Here is a 19968-nt window from a genome sequence, read left to right as displayed (position 1 = left end):
GGGGGGATGGGAGGGACTAGACGGAAGACATCTGTCTTACAGTCTGTAAACTCCTCCTCAGCCACAGTGATGAAAACCGTCTGCTGTGTCACTGATGTTAATAGGGGCACAGTCAGGATAGTAAAAAAAAACACTGTGGTGGATGTATTGAAACTTTTACTTTAATTAAATGTACAAAGGCATTGGCATCAAATCAAAGTATACTTACTGTACCAAAGTAATAGAATATTTTTTTTTTGCATGTTTTGTTTTTAAATGTGTCTTAACGTTTTCAAAGTAACAGATGTACAGACTCACAAACGAGTCACGTGGCGGTTGGTGAGCTTATAGATCTGCTATATTCGAAATGCGAAAGTATGGAATAGGGCTTACGTGCTGGTTTTGTATTAATAATCTAAATCTGCAATGTAACTAGCAACAAAACATTTTTTCAGTAGAAAAAGTACAATATTTCCCTCTGGGAGTAGAAGTATCAAGTATTAAAACATGGACAAACTCAAGTAAATCTCACAATTGTACTTAAGTACATTACTTAAGTAAATATACTTACTGTAGTTATTTTCCAACACTATATTGGAGTTGAGGATTTAAAGGAGTAGTTCATCCCCAAAATTACTTTTTTATTCTACCCCATGGAAACTTAAGTTAAATAATATTTTTTTTGTTTTTGTCCCATTCCTAAGCAATCTTTTGAGGAGACTCTTTGTACCCCCATTGATTCCGCATGGAGACACAAATGCATTTGGGTCTCCATCCAAAATCAATGGGGGTACATTTATTATAATCAAATCTCGAGTCTCCATGGGGTGAGTAATCAATAGGAAAAAAAAGTCATTTTGGGTGTGAACTACTCCTTTAAGCTACCTTTGTCAGTATAATAATGCTGAATAACCCCATCGCTGCACCCTCTTAATCAGAGGCGCCAAGTTTTGTCCACGCCGCAGGGGGCTGAAGCCATTTGAGCGCTACCCCCCGCCCGTTTGCATACATGCAATTGATGCAAATAGGCTATAGTAGGAGCGCTCCGTGGGTGCTGAAACCCCACGGCACCCCACAGACTTGGCGCCTATGCTCTTAATTGCTTTTAGGGGTAAACCCTTGAGTTGACCTGAGTTGACCTCAACATGCCGTGTAGCTACTAATCAAAATGTCATGTCACTGGTGTGAAACGGTATGTGCCGTAATGTTTTACTTGCTAGAAAGCAATAATGGCCCTTCTCTCTCATTTCCAGTTGAGGATTCCTGTAGAAAAAGTGCTCCCTCAGCCTGCTGTGAATGAGTGTTCACCCCATCAACCTTGCAGTGTGCCCTCATCCCCTTACCCCATTCCAACCCCACACATGTACCTCTGCTCTGCTCATTGGAAGAACCCTGCTACCATTTGAATGGAAGCCTTTTCTCAGCTGCATTCCTTGTTTTTGTTTTTAGTTTTTTGCTGAATGATGCTTGTCTTTTATATAATTTTTGCAAGCTATTATTCAGATGTTTATTTTTTATTTTTTAAATATTGAAAATTACCTTTCTGTTCTCGTGATTTATGTTGAGTTGTCCTTTGCATGACTAAGTGTGCTTTAACATTAACCTACGACATGACTGAAGCCTGAAATATACCTCATGCATTATACGCAACCTTGGGCGCTTCAAGCTATGCCAGATGGATTTCACGTGTCGTTGCATTCTGGTATGTGTCACCTGAAAAATCTGAATACGACTCGAAGCATCATGTGTGTTGCAGCAAGGGGTTCTATTGCAGGCAAGAACAGAATGAAGCTGTCTGTCTTGTGTCTTCATGGATTTGTGTTCTCTTAGTTCTGCTCTATCTTTTATCATTATAGCAGGCACTAGTTTCAAACGTAACTCTGTGGGTTTAATACCTCCACTAGTGCAAAAGTTGTGTATGTACACAGGGCTGGGCCAGGCATTGTCATTTGCGTTTGGATGCATGGAGTATGTTTCAGGCTTTAATGTTGTAATGGACCTAAGCGTGTGGTGGCCAAGGTGAAACAATTATTAGCCAGTGGGCGATTGCTGATTACAATACAAATAGTCAGACTTCAAGGACAATCCAATTGAGTGAAAAATGAAGTGACCTCTCACTGCATTAAAAAAAAGGCTATGGATGCTCTGATCAACTTAGCACAAATTAGCTGTACCAGATATTCCATTTTAAGAATGAGTACGAGAATAGAATGTAAAGTTACGAATATTTATAAAGGTTTGAGTGGTTGCTTTAACAAGCACACAATCTGTGATAAGGTGCGACCAGCTCAGTTTGCGCTTAACCATTTTGTATCCACCAACCAACAGTGCCTTATAATAGTCTAGCTGTGTGTTCACAGACAAATAGTGCCACTATTTCACCATATTGCAATATAATAGAAGTTAGAACTCAACCATTGATTTTGTCTGACTGCACAGAAATGGCAAATCACTGAAAATAAAGCTGTGAATGTGAAAGGGCACCCCAGGGGCCCACGGTCATTTCCTGGTAACCGTTCCTTCATGTTGACTGGATGCTCCAGCAAACACAATCCAATCCAGCTTTCTGGAGCAAGAGAAATCAAATATTGTATTATTGTTAACACCTTCTAAGCCAAGGGGAGCCCCTTAATGTTAAAACCGTACTATATCGCACATCCCCCCAGGGACTCTCAGCCACGTCGTACATTCCCGGACTTTGTCTTTCAAACCGGAATAAAAGCTTTTGATCCGAAAATCGGCGATCGTCTAACCTTCCCTAGTCACCACTCGTGCACTGATAGCTCATGCAGACCGTGCATGAAGCAGAGGTGACGTCAGCGCCTCTCCTTCTCCAAGGCACCTTCCACCCATCCGTTTACTGTCTACACACTCGAGCTCCTCCTGCAGCCATGCTTGGGGCTATGCTAGCGAAGCTTTTCAGTTCTGTTCTTCAGTCACACATGGACTATTTGCGGGGACATTTACGTGAAAGGATCGCGCACGCGAAACGCATGGGGACATCGACGATCGGCCAAAACCCCCATTCTATCCCAACGGAGATCGAGAAAATCATGGTGAGTTACTGGCCTGGGGGAAAAAAAAAAAGAAAAAACAGCGGCGCTGTTCAAGATGGAGGGGCTGCGGGGTCATGTTTATAAACATAATATTATGTCTCAGATCACAATACAATAATAGAAATTTCACGGCTAATCTACCAACCACCATTCTATTTCGGACTGCAACGTGTTAATGTGATGCATTAACCTAACTAAGGGTTAAAAAAAAAAACTTTTGTTGTTGTTCTCGGATCAATCAATTATCTTTCTCAAAAATATCCTGTGATGTCAAAACAATATAATTCTATAATCTTTAAGAAATGTAGAATACCGTCGAAACAGAAATATAATTATAATCTTTTAAGAAATGTAGAACATACTCTATTTTAATTCAATCTGCAACTCCAGTTGCACCAAATACAAATGGTTATATCCAAACATCCTTTTTGTTGTCTTGATATTATTAATTGGTCCTAAAGAATTCACAGCACAATATTCAAAATCAATATTTAACTAATTTGCAATCTTTTGTTGTTCTTCATCCTATTTTAACATTAAGAATATGTCTTTGCTTTATTGGGATTCGTCACAGAAAATGTGCCTTGGCAGTTATTGTTTCATTTTAGCCTTATGCATGAGTAGATGCCTAATCTCTTTTCACCTCCTCACTACTTCATTCATTGTCATATGCATATAATACTTATATTACTCTTCACATTTGCACTGTTTACACAAATGTGAAGGAGAGAAAAAAAAAAGATATATACGTGTGTATATATATATACACGGTATATAAAGGTCAGTGCAATTGTATCTTTCTTTTTATATTCTACGTATATGAAGGCACTGTTATTCCGCTATACGGTTATTCAGAATCCTACAGGGATATATATACATACTGCGTTTGTATCAGTATTACAGAAGGTATTTTATCTAAAAGAAAATAAAGCCCAATTTTTCACTAAATGTTGCAATTGTGGCCATTAATCATTGTGTATAATCATTATTGTAATATGATTGACCTACAACTTGTTTTGCTTGTGGTTGTGTTTTGTTTTTCTACTTTTAGAAGGCATGCCAATGTTGGGGCTGTTAAATTATGTTTTAACAAGTATCTTTTCCCTCATGTCCAGATTTCTTGAGGACAACATGGCGTCCAAGAAATATCAATGTTCTATAAAACATCCCATCATCCCCGCAGTATAACCAAACCATGCATGCTCATTCTATAGTACAGTATGTGGCAACAGTGGCTATTAGCTGTATAGACAAGAGTGGCATTTCATCTCAAATTTGTGAAATTAGATATATCTAGCCATGGGTCATCCTTGGGTTACAATTTGTCACACAGGCCATCATAAAAGAAATCCACTACAGGTTATTCATTGTTTCATTCTTCTAGGATCAAGGAGTTGTAGGATGTGCCTGGGTGGATATGTGTACATCAATAGGACTGGCATTGCTTTCTCTTTATCTCCTTTGCTCACTGTGTGTATTTATATTCACTTTTTGTTGCAGTAATCCCTGGCTCTGCACTGAGTAGGTCCTCAACCCTCAAGCTTTGCTAAGGGACCAGCCTTTGCGAGTAATAAGAATACCAATTGTGATCTGAGGCTTTGTGGACCCCATGCCTCTGGGTTTCTTAACCATTGTCTTCTCTGCATAATATATCCTATAAAATATATTTCCTTTGTTTATATTCTGCATTTCACAGCTGTTCTAACTTGACCTGCTCCTTGTGCAACTTAATTCTTGCTTATTGCTTTTGTCTATGTCTATTTGTATTACTAGTGTTTTTGATATGGTTATCCAGATGACAAATAACTTTGTAAGATAATATATATTATATATACACACACACACACAGGTCAGATGTTACATAGTCATTTTCAATTCATTCAGTGTTTGGTTTGTATATTTTGCTCATTTTGCTTAGATAACACTTGAAATGATTCAGTGTTGACCACAAGTGTGAGATAATGGCAAAGTTCTCTCTAAGTAAATAATGTATTAAAATGTGTAGTTAAATTAAGCAATGCCACAGGCAGAATATATACAATCCTATCACCATAAGACTTACTTTGTTTAATGCAGTAAATTAAACTCTTAAGTGAAGGACCTTAAATGTATGTTTGCTTGCTGATATTCCTTGCATTTCAAGATCTTTGCCTTCTGCATTCCGAAGTTATTGTAAGCTTTCCTGCTTGGGTATCTCTTCTAACTGGCGTTTCTTTTTTTTCTCTCCTGTCTTTGTCTCTCTATAGCTTCTTTTAATCTGTTTTGGCCACCTGAAGAGGGGATTGCAGCTTCAGACACAACTTGCACCCAATTCCTCTTCTTGTCTTTCTCATTGCATCAACCTTTTTTAAATAATCTTCCTTCCTTCTGCTTTGTTGTGGTCTTATGTTGGCTCACATGGTATTTTTGACCATAGAGGTTTTTGACCAACTTATTCAGGTGTATCAAGGCGAGGTTGAACCCATCACCAACCGAATTAGCTATTGTGTCTTATTAAACAGACTGCTCTTGTGTAATTGACAGTTTATGACAATGAACAAGTCATCAAACCCATCACTAATGCATCATTTAAATTCTGACAGTTCAGCTAAAAAAAATATTGGCTTTTTTCCCCCCACACAAAACTGTAATGACCTGCACTATGTTTGTTTTTGTTTTCTTGTCCTGTGGGTTCTGAGGTGGTAGCTTATGCCACACATGAATGAGACGTGTGAATCCATCAAGGCCTGCTAATGAACGTGATTGACTCATTCAATATGTAGAATTGGATAGGGTTTATTTTTTATGGGAAGCCATTTATTTTAGTCGGAACTTATGTTTATTGGATAGCATTCTTGATCAATAAAAAAACACCATATAACCAAATGAGGTTAAAAAAAGGTTTCGATCTCAGACAAAAGCCAAAGCAATATTTATGTTGAGCACTATTTTGACAAATTACTTTGTCCCTGCTTGAATACCATGTAGGTCACTTCCAGTGCCCTTTTACACATGTGCTTTAACAATCACCAGCCTGAGCCTATTCTGTATTTTGCATGCATATTCTTTTTACTTTATCACTTTTGTGATCTTGACCTCTCCTTGTTTTGTTTGCCCTCAATTTACTGTTTTATTTCATATTCATTGCTGTTTAGTTTGTCCAGTGGATTTCACAAATGTATATTTGCTCTGTGCTATATCAGTACCCTTTTCTTTCCCAAATATTACTATAAGATGGAGTTGGTCTAAATCCCAGATAAATACTGAAGAATACTCCTGCATTTATATAATTTATAATGATATATTTTGTGTATTGAAGTGGAGATTTGTTGTTTATGAAATATGATCTTTGAACGTGAACTTCTTTCAGTGTAAAGTAACATTTTGAAGTCAGAAATTGGCATACATTTTCTAGCATCTGCCATCACTTCTTGTAGTCATATACCCTTCCACGGCACAAATTACAGTATTACAGTTTCTGACTGTAGTTGAATTCCGTTAATGTACATTTTCAATAAAATTGTGAACCAATTGCCTTGCCTTGTTTTTAATTCCCAGCATTTAAGCCCAATTTTTCTTTTATATATCCAAGTTTTATAGGCTTTGAAACCTCAGAGTGTCCTATTTAACATTGTTTCACTGGGTTGATAGATGTTAGGGAGTGTACGTTTAAAATCCACTAGAGGGGGCTGGTTGACAGATTTTATCTTTTAAAAAAATGTCATTGCCCCCCCCCCCCACCCTTCATATTTTTTTTGGGGACCCCCCCTGCGTGACTTGAGGAAAATGCATGGCCCCCCCTCCCCAATAAACTATATATATATATATATATATATATATATATATATATATATATATATATATATATACATACACACACACACACACACACACACACACACACACACACACACACACACACACACACACAAACAGTACTAGGAGACAATAAAATGAATGCTGACCTATTAATATAGCACCCTATTTGACAATTGATTGATTGATTGAGGGTACAGAACAGTACAGTTCATTGATACAAGATCAACTAAAAGGACCACCAGAACGCTTTTGGGATTAAATGTGGGTCTCTTTGTACTCAACTAATACAGAAAGGGTCACATTCTCATACATAATTCGGTAGTCAGTGCGAAATTATGGAGGGAAGAAGCTGCAACATTCTTGCATATAGGATACGTTTGCTCCACTTTGTCAACCGCAACAAGGAATCGCTTAATAGTCCACGTCTGTCCACGGTACATGTATGTATCCAAGCTGCTTAATAATGCATCCTCCATCTCCCTGTGTTTCTTAATTCTTCAAGTTCAACCACAATGTAACCAGGCGGTAGCCTAGCCCTATTTACCTCGGAAACGGGCGATCAAAAAATAAAACGAGCGGCGGCCAGCAGACTCGCAAAATCTTGCAATAAACCAAACAGCAACTACTTTAGCAAGATAACGTCTCTCTCTCTCTCTCTCTCTCTCTCTCTCTCTCTCTCTCTCTCTCTCTCTCTCTCTCTCTCTCTCTCTCTCTCTCTCTCTCTCTCTCTCTCTCTCTCTCTCTCTCGCTCAGTCTCTCTCTCTCTCTCTCTCGCTCTCTCTGTGTGTGTCTGCGCTCCGCGCATGAAGCGTCTCCATTTGGACATGTTTTGGCACAGAGCGAGAGAGATCGAGACCCACAAAGACCCATATTACAGTATATTATGCCTATTACCCTACTGGTATATAGAAGGATTCCTTTTATCTGACTGAGCAACTCCTCACATATAGGTCTACACTATATGCGCGATAGAGGGTAAACTGTAGCTATCGAAACCACGGTTTTTGGGGGGATTGGGAATGTCACCTTACAGGATTACGTTTTGTTCTGGTTTAAGTTCATCATGGCTCGGTCAATTATGAAGCGATTAAAACAAATAAAACGTCACCTCATTCCTTGAAAAGCCTCACTTCCATGAGCAATGACTATTGTGTCCCTATTACATCTAAAGATTTAAACGTTGGCTGAACTGCCAGTGCGCCATGCTGTGCGCTCCCAAAATGAACAAACTGATAGTGCGCACAGCGCACTGCCACCCTGGCAATGCCGATACGAAATTAATAGGGCATTCATATTATTCAAGTCATTATACAGCCTACCAAAAGCTGTATGGTTTAAAGTAGGCCTAATTAATATAGCCCTGTAAAGCCCTGTGTTGGTTCTGTCTGTTCGCTTCACAATCACTTTTGTAGAATGCAACACAAACTCAAATTTCTCTTTGTGTCATTTCCTGACAGTCGCTCTAAGGAAACTCTTACATTTAAATGCATTAAACTCTCTTTTCTGATCGCTGATCTTCTCTCAACTTTGGCCATTTTCCTCCTCCCCAGCGGAGCACTGCGCCGTCAGCGCCGAGTCGCCGACTGCGCCCAATGAATGCGTTCGTTCCTTGTGGTGAGATTTACAGAAGCGGAATATACCAAGTCAATCAGGGGGGACTTGATAAATATAGGGGAGGAAACACGTATGAAAAATAACAAAAGAAAACATTTTTTAATACAAAATTCAACAAATGAAAGTTGCATGGACCCCCCTCCAGCCAAAATAAAAAAGTCATGGTCCCCCCTGACAATCAAATTATTATTTGAGAACCCCCCCCCTTCATGGACTATACCAACCTTAAGTATTAGACGAACACTCCCTTAACAGTGTGGCTTAACCAGTACGATATGTCATGTAGGTCCTAGTCATGACATCCTTTGTGTCCAGTTTTTAAAAATTTTGAAAGATCATTCTGTGCATGAAAGGTGTGCAGCTATACAAATAGTGTAGGCCTAATAGCTGTAGGTGCATTTGCAATGCAACTGAAAACCATGTCACAGCATGTATCAGCAGTCAGTGGTTCCCAAACCTTTTAGCTCGAGACCCCAAAGTGAAATTAGACGTTCGCCCGGGACTCCAACTAGTGAAAATATGTCAGCAGATCTACATGCTCTCAATGTATTTATTTATATTTATTTCTAAAACATACATTTATATTTGGGGAGGAGAAAATATATATTTTATTAGAGAAATAAAATAGGATATTTACATACAAAAATGGGAATTAAACAAAAATGGGAATTAAACAATCCATTACATGTCACAGACTGTAGAGGGCGCTAAGGTGCAGATCATGACCAGAGAGTGCCTTCAGATCGTTGCAAAGCATCATGGGCCATTGCGGTGACGGTCAGTCAGACGCCATGATTTTGACAGTGCTCGCACAGAAAATGGACGCTTAGGGGAAGTTTTCGTAACATTTCTCGCCGCCTGTACGTCTTTTTAGGGCCTGTTTTGCTGCAGTAGTTGACCCCGTAGTTGTTGGCACACGTCTCACGAACGGACTGCGCCGCTCCCGTGTTGTGTCCGTAGAGCGACGCGTTCACCGGGGGGGAAGTCAAAGCGAAGCCTGCCGAAGGGAAGCGGGGCTGCTGGTGCTGTTAGCAGTTAGCTCCAGACTGCTAGGCTAGCTAGCTAGCGAGCCCAGCTAGCTAGCTGGCGGTCCCGTCCAGTGTAACAATCATATTGGTAGCTAAGCTAAACCGTCCGGTCCAAAGATAAGACCCAACCAGAGAGCATCCACCGGGACCAAGGTGGGCTACACCTAGAGGTAGGAAACCATATCGATCACTGGGCACATCTTGGGGAAGGGTGAAGAAAAAGATTTCCGATGAAGCGGCTAAAATAGCCGATCTACAGGCTCACAACGCGTCGCTGGCTCCACGCGTTGTAAGTCTGTAGATCGGCTATTTTAGATGCTCGACGCCGTCGTACGACGGATCACAAGCTGGGCCTACTGCGTCACTCTGAGCAGTTTAGGCCCGACAGACCCCACCAAATGAATATACGTCTTTACTTGATGTGCATCAGATTCAGGTCAGAATGATTACATAAATAGTTCTCAAAGCAATTCATTTACAATTCAAAGCAGCTTTATTGGCATGAGAACACATACGTTTACATTGCCAAAGCAAGGGTCAAAATATAAAGGAATTGGGGGAACATAATACAGTGGGGGGGGGGTTACAGCATTGTAAACAGACTTGTCACATCACATTGTGTCGTATATATATTTTGGAACTCAATACGATTTTTCAGCTCTGTTTATACTGTATGCAGTAGGTCTAGATGTCACTCAATGGTTTAACATATTACATTAATAGATTTCAAAGCAAAGCTATGCGTTCAGACTTCAGACCTCGACTATGATCACCATGTAACGGTCTTCACAGAGAACAATATAGATGTTAACATGTATTACTCATCGGCTAGAATCGGCTGTTGTGTTATTACTGTTCACAGCAGTGATTGTCAATATCAAATGAATAGCCCCCATTTATTCGATACAATGTTTTGGAATCCAATTAATATACACTCTACACTCCCCAGTGTTTAACCGTGAGGTTTCAAATAAAATCAAATGGACCCATAAGGCCAACAAGTAGGTCAGTTTTGTACCATTTCTATGCTCAAGAATCACAAGCTTGTTGGTTTCTGAACATTTCGCTGGGAATCGGCTGCTCTCAAAGACCCCTGGAAGTCCTGGACCCACCTTTGAGAAACAGCAGTGCTTCTCAAAAGGTTTCATGTCACTATGTATTTGGCCACAGACAGTCCCCCATCTGAAATGGTTTTAGGATTTATGTAAAAAATATTAGATATAAAAGCCCACAGCACAAAGTGACACGCTGTGTGCTTGTAGATCACCTATTTTTGAATAGCCAAGATATGAACGGTTAAAGTGGTTAAAATGATTGTGATGCTGCATTAACTACTTCTGTTGGGGACCGACTGGAACGCCCCTGGGGGTCACCGGACCCCCACCTTGAGAACCACTGGTTTACAGCTTATCATTTGCCGGACACACTATTTGCGTTACGTATGTGTTTCTATCATGAGCTGTTATACTAAAAGTCTTCTTTCATAACAGGTATGGCCCAGATGTGATTCGGAAGGTACTGGGTGATGGCAGAAGGGATTGACATAGGCGAAATGCCCTCCTTTGACCCGACTCCAAGTTCTGATGCAAAAAAGAGACCCAATTCATCTGATGGCAGTGAGTGTTCAATGTTCATTGTATATTTATGTGTTGCTCACACAAAACGTTATTTGTGATGGCCCATTTTGATATTTTCACTTTGAATGTAATATCTAGCTGTAACATAGGGTTAGAAAAGGTTTCTGCCATTTTCACAAGAATGAAATAAAATAAATATGGCTTTATATGAGACATTGGTTTTGTTTTAACAGTACATACATTTAAAGCTCACAATCTACCATTGTGTCACATTGTTTATTTGTTAATGAAAGTGAACCTCCAAAAAGGACATGGAATTTTGCATAATTTGCTTATATGAAGAAGTAGAAGTTGGGCATGTGTGGGGAAATGCTCTAGCTCAGCTGTTGGTGACTTCACAACCATCGTAACTATTACCTGTATTTTGTCCTATCTTGTCACAGGAGACGAGCCCATGAGGAAAATGCCAGTATCAAAATTTGGTTCCAGACCGCGGTTTGAGCCTGTGCACTTTGTCAGCGGTGGTAGCAGTGGTGGATCTGCTACTGATGAGAAGGAAAACGATAAGGAGCGCAGGAGGAGCGAGTCATTCGGTGCGAGACAGTGGGACTCGCCACACTCCACCTACAGCAGCAGTCGAGCTCAGGGTTCCTGCTCAAGGCCTGCTTTTGACAGAGTGCCGTCACACGGTTCTGCTTCTGACAACTGGCGATCCAATAGTGATAGAGACAGGGATAGAGACAGAGACGTACCCTCAGGTAGCACCAGTGGCTTTGGCTATGGAGGCAGAGGATCCACGTCAAACTATATGGCAAAAACGCAGCAGGACTATACAGCCAGATATGAAGCCCATGGTTCTCGGAATACAGATGGCTATTCTCAGCCCAGCAGAAATGATGGTTATGGAGGAGGGAATAGATCAGGTGGTTGGGATTCAGGACGTCAAGGCTTTGGCTTTGGGCATCAGGAGCGGCCTTCCTCGAGCAGGCCATTCAGCAGAGTCTACAACAGTCCTGGAAGGAGCAGTCCCACCACAGAGTCAGGGTTGACATCAGTCTCTCATCAGCCCCTTGCCATAGCTCAATCAACAATGGAAGAGAAGCAAAGGCTAGTAACCAGTGTGGCGTCTGCATTAGCTATTTCTTTTAGAGACCCCATGTTCATGACGGGAACTGACTCGCCAAACTACAACTTCATGTTGAGCCGTAGCATCCAGGCCTGTAAAACCAACCCAGAGTACATTTATGTCAACCTCAAAGATATTCCTCATGCTGACTTGCCGAAGAACAGAAAAGTACCAACAGATGGCTATGCCTGTGAACTGAGATGTCAGTGTGTATATCTAGCAACTGGATACTCGGGCAGCAAAAATGGGGCCAGGGACCGTGCCTCTGAGCAGGCTGTTAAACTCTTCCTGAAACCAGTTGAGGTGCGTGTGGTGCAGCGCAGATATAGATCATCAATCGTCACTGACATAGTGGTATGCCAAATGCATAGCCCCACACCACCCTTTTTACCTGCTCTCCGAAACCCAGAGGATAAGCCGACACCCAGCTCAAAAGGCCAATATGAGCCGGACGGACGGAAGCACTGGACAGAGTTTGTGGTTGTAGACAATGCCCACGATGCCATCTGCATACTAAACAACTCTGCTGCCTTTAACCGAATGAAAATTGACTACAAATTTGACCCTGTCCCCAACAGCAGCTTTTGGCTGTGTAGCGTTTTCTTGCAGGATGAAATGGTGGCACAAGCGAGGGGCACTAAAAAGAGCTCAAAACATGCTGCAGCTGAAGAGGCAGTGAGGAAACTTCGCATGAACCAGGCTGAAAGGCAACAGCAGCAGCTACAGCAGGAGCAGCAACAGCAGCAGCAGCAACAACAGCAGCACCAGCAGTCACAGTATTCCAGAGGAAATTATCAATCAGATGCCTCTAGTGGACGCTTTGGACAGCAGGGTGTCAGGAAGAAACACTTGAGTGAGTTGGTTATCCTCGAAAACTCACAAAATGCCATCTGCATCATTAATGATACAGCTCAGTTTAACAAAGTCGCTGCTGATTACAAGTTCACTGTTCTACCTGACCATCGCTGGAGATGTGAGGTTTTCCTGGAGGGCCAGTATGTAGCTGCAGGCATTGGGCCCAAGAAAACGGTGAAACACATTGCAGCAATGGAGGCCCTAGCCACCTTGCGACAAACACAGGCTGTGGTGAAATCGAACCTCAGGAAGGAGGGCCATGGTGACGCTATATCCCGCCACCAGATCCTGGCTCGCTCTGGTGAAGAGGCCATGAAGCAGGAGATAAAGGAGGACAACATTGGAAACCAACTGCTCCGCAAAATGGGTTGGACAGGTGGTGGTTTAGGTCGCGATGGGGATGGCATTGCTGAGCCCATTAAGGTCAAGGAGCAGTTCTCCAGAGAAGGACTGGGTATGGACGTGTACAACAAATCTGGAAACCAGCTCAGCAAGCGTGATATTGAGGACATCATCCGTAATTATGCCAGTTCAGAACGCCAGGATGACCTACGCTTCTCCACTGACCTCAACAATGATGAACGCAAGCAGATCCATCAGATATCGCAAAAGTATGGCCTACGAAGCAAGTCCTATGGACAAGGCAGGCAACGTTTTCTTATTGTCAGTCGCAAAGTACACAAAGACCAACTTATTGGCCAGCTGTTGCAGGAAGGACAGGTGGGACGATATGAGCTGGTGAAACCTCAGGCATCTCACTGATTTGCATGCATAGCCCTAAATTGTCACAGACTTGGACTTAAGAACACAAATAACCCACAAGTTGAACTGTAAAGCTTATACTTTGTTGTGATAACTGTACAACGCATCAATAGGTATTTTTTAGCAATCACCTCACCAATCGTGTCTGCATTCCTTTGCCATTAAATATAGTTAGTATATTTAGCTGCAACAGGGGCTTTCGGGTAAATGCATTATTTTGTTGTCTTGTTTTGTCTCTTGCCATTCCACAAGTCCTGTATTTGGATCACTTTTGCACAGGTTTGTAGAGTGCTTTGTGATGCCAGGTCCTGATGCTTCCATTGTATCTTGATAAAAAAAAATATTGGGAGGGGAGGGGAAGTCACCCAAATATGGCTGTTTTCTAACCAGTGTTTTCATAGTTTCTCAGTACTTGTGGGTTCTTTGCCTCATATGAACATCGTTGAACTTGACGTTTTAGACGGTGTTTAAAGACAAGGCAGGCAGTGACGTCAACTGTAGCTATCAGCTCATACCAGTTTCTCTGTATTGATACATCTCTTTGCTGCAGTACCACTTGCAGTGTTTACTCTTAAACAGCAGAACACTCAACGCTGCCACCATCAGTTGGAAAAGCAAATTTCACGGGGGAAATGTGTAAGCTGTGATCATGCTCAATGTCTGATGTATTTGTTTTCGTGGGTACAGTTGAATTCATTGAATTGTCTGCTTGTTTTCACAGCCGTAATAACTGAATAAATTAAATCTGATAACCATCCATGGGCTGAAATTACCTGATTTTTAAACTGTAGCCCTCAAGACCAGTCAAGACAAAAAAAGGCAGACATATGTATATTTATTTTATTTACAATAAGAAAATGTACATTTTGTTACATGGGTTACCAGTGCAAAGTTTGTTGAAAACAGTGCCTTGGAAAATGGGACACTACATTAGCAGACTGTATAATCAGCTAATCTGTTATAGTAGCTGATAGTACAGGTTTACAGAATCCATGAAAAATTGTGAAATTCTGCATGAAGCAAAATGTATGCCACTGCCTGGAAAGGCACATGTCTTTCTATCAAACATGGACCCGTAGAGTCCAAGGCGTGTCTTGTAAATGCAGATTAGATAATGATCAGTATTCTAATCTGATTTACCCAAAAAGGCAATGATTGACAGCATGTTAGGAGGGATGCATGTCCATGCCACATAATTCTCTTATTGACCATACACTCTCAAAGGCATTTAATTGGGGGCAGGGGTAACCAATCAACCCATAGAAAACCACCCTTGACTGTAAATCTGCAGTCTGGATCCACAGCAAACCACACAGCAACCACATCTAATTGTTAATTACCATAATCATCCAAACACTTAAAAATAAACAGATACAAAAGTGACAACTGTCAGGCTAAACTTTTGTTGAAAGTGGAGGGAGGTGCTGGGGCATGTAACCAGATATAACAAGGTACATTTACTTAAACAAACATTATGCTATTGCCCAACAACAGCATTCTGTAGGAGGGAATGCCACAACACAAGAGCATACAAACTTAGCAACAGCTAGGGGACAGACAAATATACTTATGAATTTAAAGGATGTGTCATGTCATATTTCTTGTGAGACTTTTTTTTTCTTCTCCTTTTTCTTGATCTGTGGTTCCATTTGATTTGGGGCAGGGCATTCATACTTTGAACAATCACATGGACATGGGTCAACAGTCGCGCCAACTCTGTTCGACAATAGCAGAAACCCTCTTCTCATATTCCCGCTTGTTCTCCTGGTAGAGCTGGGCTGCCTGGCTGTTGGCTGGGCTGTTGGGATTTGGCTCATCCAGTAAAGACTGGTTATGCAACACAGAAAGAACAGGAGTGAGGGTGGAAGAATTTTATTGCAATGATGTTCATTACTCGCATGAATCTGAGGGTTTGCATGATACGGCAGGTGAGACGGGTGATCAGTCAGTATTAGTACAATAAAGACAAAATACAGTATCATGCGGTCATTCAAAACAATCTGCCCTTCTATTCACTACAACAGCATACACCCACTAATTCACATATATCCATCAATCTACGTATACTGTATGTCTGCTGTAAATCTTGTCAATTACAATATACCTGTATTGAAGTTAAGATTGAGGAGACATCATATGTTGGACTCCAACGATTCTGAAGAATGTCTAAGCATATACTGCCATCTGCATAAACTGCGGAGGGAGGGAGGGAGGGGGTAAAAAAAACAAGTTTAGTCTTCAGATTAAATCAATTGCATTTGAAATGTCTCATAATAGAATGCTCCCAGCAAGCAACTACTTACCATTTGGATGAAACATTTTGGAGACAAAACGCACAGTCGGAGGTTTATTTGGATATTCTTCTGTAAATTCAATGGTGAGTTTAAAAGTTCCTGCAGGGAAAATAAAAAAATATTGAGTATTAAAAATACATAGCAGGACAATAGCTAGCTCTGGTCCATAGCGTTAGTGGAGTTCTCCCTAACGCTATGTTCCTCTACATCCGTATTCCTTGGCAAAACCGGAAAACCCCGCCGTCTGGTCCGAAAATAACAAAAACTGTTTCGCCCCTCATCAAACCAAAGGTATCAGTGGACAGTTGAAAGCTTACTCTACTTAGTGGAAGCGGGCTGAGCCCCCCACCACACGATTAAAATACATTTCTAGGGCATAATGAAAAATGTTCTACCGGATGGAGACTCCATTTCTTCTCGTTTTTCACTATTTGTCGTCGCCATCAAGGTGCCAACTCACTACTGCCGCGCAGGTCAGAGGACCGAATTACAATGAGCATTAGTCTCACTGGGTGTTATTCAACTCTGCAACGTTGGAAGCGCTGTTTCGTAAAAACCTGGAAGAGCGTCTCCATCCGGTGGAATATTTTTCATTTTGCCCTAGAAATGTATTTTAATCGTGTGGTGGGGGGCTCAGACCTCGTCCACTAAGTAGAGTAAGCTTTCAACTGTCCACTGATACCTTTGGTTTGATGAGGGGCGAAACAGTTTTTGTTATTTTTGGACCAGACGGCGGGGGGTTCCGGTTTTGCCAAGGAATACGGAGGTAGAGGAACATAGCGTTAGGGAGAACTCCACTAACGCTATGGACCAGAGCTAGACAATAGCATGCCCATCTGTCTCCCATTCATTGTCTTTTTTCCTACTCTCCAGTTACAGAAATGTGTCTTGTTAGGACTAAGGCCGATTCTAAAAATGCCTTCTAAATCCTGACCCAAGTTTTTTGAAAAATGTCAATTATTTAATCAAAAATTACAATTTATGTTCCTAAATACAGTACTGTACATTGCAACAACTACCCCAAAAGGGGTTTCCGTCCAAAATGGGTGAAGGGATTTGGAAAGAACATAAAGACTAACCATCTTCAAAAGGTGTTCCCTCCGGTCTAAAAGAGAAGAGACAAGACTTGAATGAATACATTTGAAAGGCATTTTTCATGTCCTCAAATTAAAGTTACACTGTAACAGACATCAACTATATACAAATAAAACATTAACCTTAGCTTTAATCATGCATTTCGAATAATGGTGTATAATGAATAATGAAGAAAAAGTATTCAATATTACCTGCACACTGCACAGTGCACAATGCCAAACCTGCACTGTACAAGCGCAAACTTTATTAGGAAAGCAACATTTCAGCAAGGCAACCAACCAACCAATCAAGCAAGCAACCTGAGGAAGGAGGTCCTTCTAGTGACCGAAACATTCCTAATAAAGTTTGCTCTTGAACTTTTTGTAATTTTTGTCATTATTTTTTCTCGATTATATGCCTTGCCTACACACTAGTATGTGAAAGGTTTATTGCCACTTACCCAAAAATGACAGCATTCCATACCATGATATTATTTTCTGATGGAGCACCACTTACTCCAGCTGGAGGATCTTCTTGCAGCCTGACAAAATACAGTAAATAGATCACGGTTTTACAAGGTGTAATTATTAGCCTTAAAGGAGGCTCAATTTAGATAGAAACAACAATCATCACTAGCTTCTTTCCATCACTGCTTCAATAAACGCACTATTACACTACAACAAAACTCATGTTATGTAGTTCTGGAGGTTGAGGTTAATTTGTCCACATAGTAACTTTGGCCAACTCTTGTAACCTTATATTCAACTAACCAAGAATACACACTACATCATGCTAAATTAACGTCATTGCTCTCCTAGCCTCGGAAACCCAGGCTTTTTATTTTGGCGATAGCAGTCTCCAGTCGTGGCTACTTAGCTTCTTTGCTATCGTTGTTAACAAACATATTCCATTTCTACACCTAAATATTGTGATTAATATTTAGTACAAAAAAATACACTGACAATGTTACAATCGATGTTGTTATTCTGTACTTTTGTCCATACTTTGCGTAGTACACTGTCTGTCGGCTAAAACAGCCTTACACTCACACCTCGTCGTACGTAGGTGTCGAGCGTCAAAAACAGCCGATCTACAAGCTCACAACGCGTAATGGACGCGACGCGTCGCGAGCTTGCAGATCGACGGAGTACGCCGTAAATGTTAGCGAGCTAGCTTAATGGTCGCTAGCGTTAGCTGTCTCCCTTGTTTTTAACGTGCTTACCGTTTAAAATCTCTCATTAAACGTCTTCTCGCCGGGGTTGACATTCTAATTCACGTAGAGGTCAGAAGGTTCAGCATACATTTGTTGGATTGGCGTTCGAGAAAATGAGTTTTCTTACTAATGAACTAAATTCCAATAAATGCTAACCTGGCTAACGGCTGCTAGTATCTGACTACTGCCTTCACTGGTCTCAAGTGATAGGACGATACCACACTACGGGGGGTGGGATTTCAGCCTTCACATTTAGACCCAGACACGACCATGGATGAGAAGGATACTTGCCATGGATGGACTTGGTGGACACGACACATTTACTAGCATAAAAATGCAGACAAACTTAAAACATAATAATGTTTTGTCTTTTTCTATTTTTTGACTGCTTATGACTCAGAATAAAATGTACGTACGCCCCTGTTTTTAAAATGTGTGTCATTCCCAGGCCTGTCAGAATCCAGGAGATTTTTTTTTTAACCCTAACCCCAAAACGTATTAACAGATATATATTTCCCTGTGTTCTGTTGAATTTTGTGCATGTTTGATACATTTATCAGGCTTGCTTTACTAGCATGGGTAGGCCTACAATTTCAGCCTTAAAATGCCAAATGTAGGTGTACAGATTTGATGACTGAAGCAAAGTAAGACATCTTTAATAATGACTTCTCATCTTTAAGTCATTACTTTAGTGAATATCTATATGATCTTGCATGCATTGCCCCCACCCCTAAAGCGGGTCCTCCCCCAGAAAATCTTTAACATAGTAGATTTTATCTCCTGTGTTCTGGTGAATTTTGGGAGTTTGATACCCAATCCAGGAGATTCCCAGGAGATGGGTTCAAAATCCAGGAGACTCCTGGGAAATCCAGGAGCATTGACAGCATTCCAGTAAAACATTGCGTCATGAGTCGTAAAAACCACTTACAGGCAGCAGCCGTTCGCAACTGGTAAAAAAATGAACCTAGCCCAACCCTACCCTCCCCTGCCCCTTCTTTGTATATACTGTTTGTTTAGACTTACTGTTTTCTTTTTTGTTTTTCTTTACATATCTACTGCATAGTACTGTGTTCTATTTGTCTGTCATTCAATGTTATATGAGATACTTCAATGGTTTCCAGTGGAAATAAGCTTAGTCTTTTCATGGATCTCCTTTTAGTAGACCTTGTACCAGTGAACTGTACCGTCATGAAACTGTACCTTTTCCTATGCAAACTTCTAATAAAGTCTTCAATCAGTAACTTTACCCATATTGATCGGTCCCTCTGTTGTAAATTATTAAAATTGTCTTCTTTTACCCATTTTCTCTGTATCATTTTAATGACTGAGAAGCAGTGGTGTAAAGTAACTAATTACATTTACATTTAGTACTGTACTTAAATACACACTTTTGAGATATTTGTACTTTACTTGAGTATTTCCATTTTTTTGTAATTTTACCTCCATTCCACTACATCATTCTCAGAGGTAAATATTGTACTTTGACTTCACTACAATTATTTGAGCACTTTAGTTAATAGTTGATTGATTGATTGAAGACTTTATTAGAGGTTTGCATAGTATTTCTACATTGCAGTATTGACACTTTTACT

The 19968-nt window shown here is 40.7% G+C and overlaps 3 protein-coding genes across 5 annotated transcripts in view; 2 read left to right on the top strand and 1 right to left on the bottom strand.

Annotated features, from left to right (window-relative positions):
- Positions 1-6546, top strand: part of septin6 (septin 6) — a 28368-nt gene extending 21822 nt beyond the window's left edge. The window contains exon 10 of one of the 3 annotated variants that reach the window (XM_080746225.1): positions 5282-6546. In XM_080746225.1, coding sequence (XP_080602351.1) covers positions 5282-5291 — 10 coding nt within the window. In that variant the 3' untranslated portion in view covers positions 5292-6546. Of the gene's footprint in view, positions 1-1232; positions 4163-4535 lie in introns of those variants that run through there. The other 2 variants (XM_080746224.1, XM_080746226.1) reach the window with 2 other exon arrangements.
- Positions 6547-9258: 2712 nt separating this feature from the next.
- nkrf (NFKB repressing factor) lies at positions 9259-14550 on the top strand. The gene is made up of 3 exons (XM_080745714.1): positions 9259-9645; positions 10966-11091; positions 11496-14550. Exons 2-3 carry the CDS (start codon positions 11001-11003, stop codon positions 13793-13795), a joined length of 2391 nt encoding a protein of 796 aa, XP_080601840.1. The 5' UTR covers positions 9259-9645; positions 10966-11000; the 3' UTR covers positions 13796-14550.
- Positions 14551-14638: 88 nt separating this feature from the next.
- LOC308302194 (ubiquitin-conjugating enzyme E2 A) lies at positions 14639-18561 on the bottom strand. The gene is made up of 6 exons (XM_080746447.1): positions 18386-18561; positions 17624-17704; positions 17169-17194; positions 16099-16188; positions 15900-15988; positions 14639-15622 (listed from the first exon to the last, which is right to left on the bottom strand). The coding sequence occupies exons 1-6, from the start codon at positions 18427-18429 to the stop codon at positions 15494-15496; spliced, it is 459 nt and encodes a 152-aa protein (XP_080602573.1). The 5' UTR covers positions 18430-18561; the 3' UTR covers positions 14639-15493.
- Between the last annotated feature and the right edge of the window lie 1407 nt (positions 18562-19968).

This window comes from Nannobrachium achirus (assembly GCF_963921795.1).
Source record: "Nannobrachium achirus genome assembly, chromosome: 17".
Lineage (NCBI taxonomy): Eukaryota > Metazoa > Chordata > Actinopteri > Myctophiformes > Myctophidae > Nannobrachium > Nannobrachium achirus.
The sequence above is the reverse complement of the archived record's forward strand: the minus strand, read 5'-3'. Positions and strand labels throughout refer to the sequence as shown.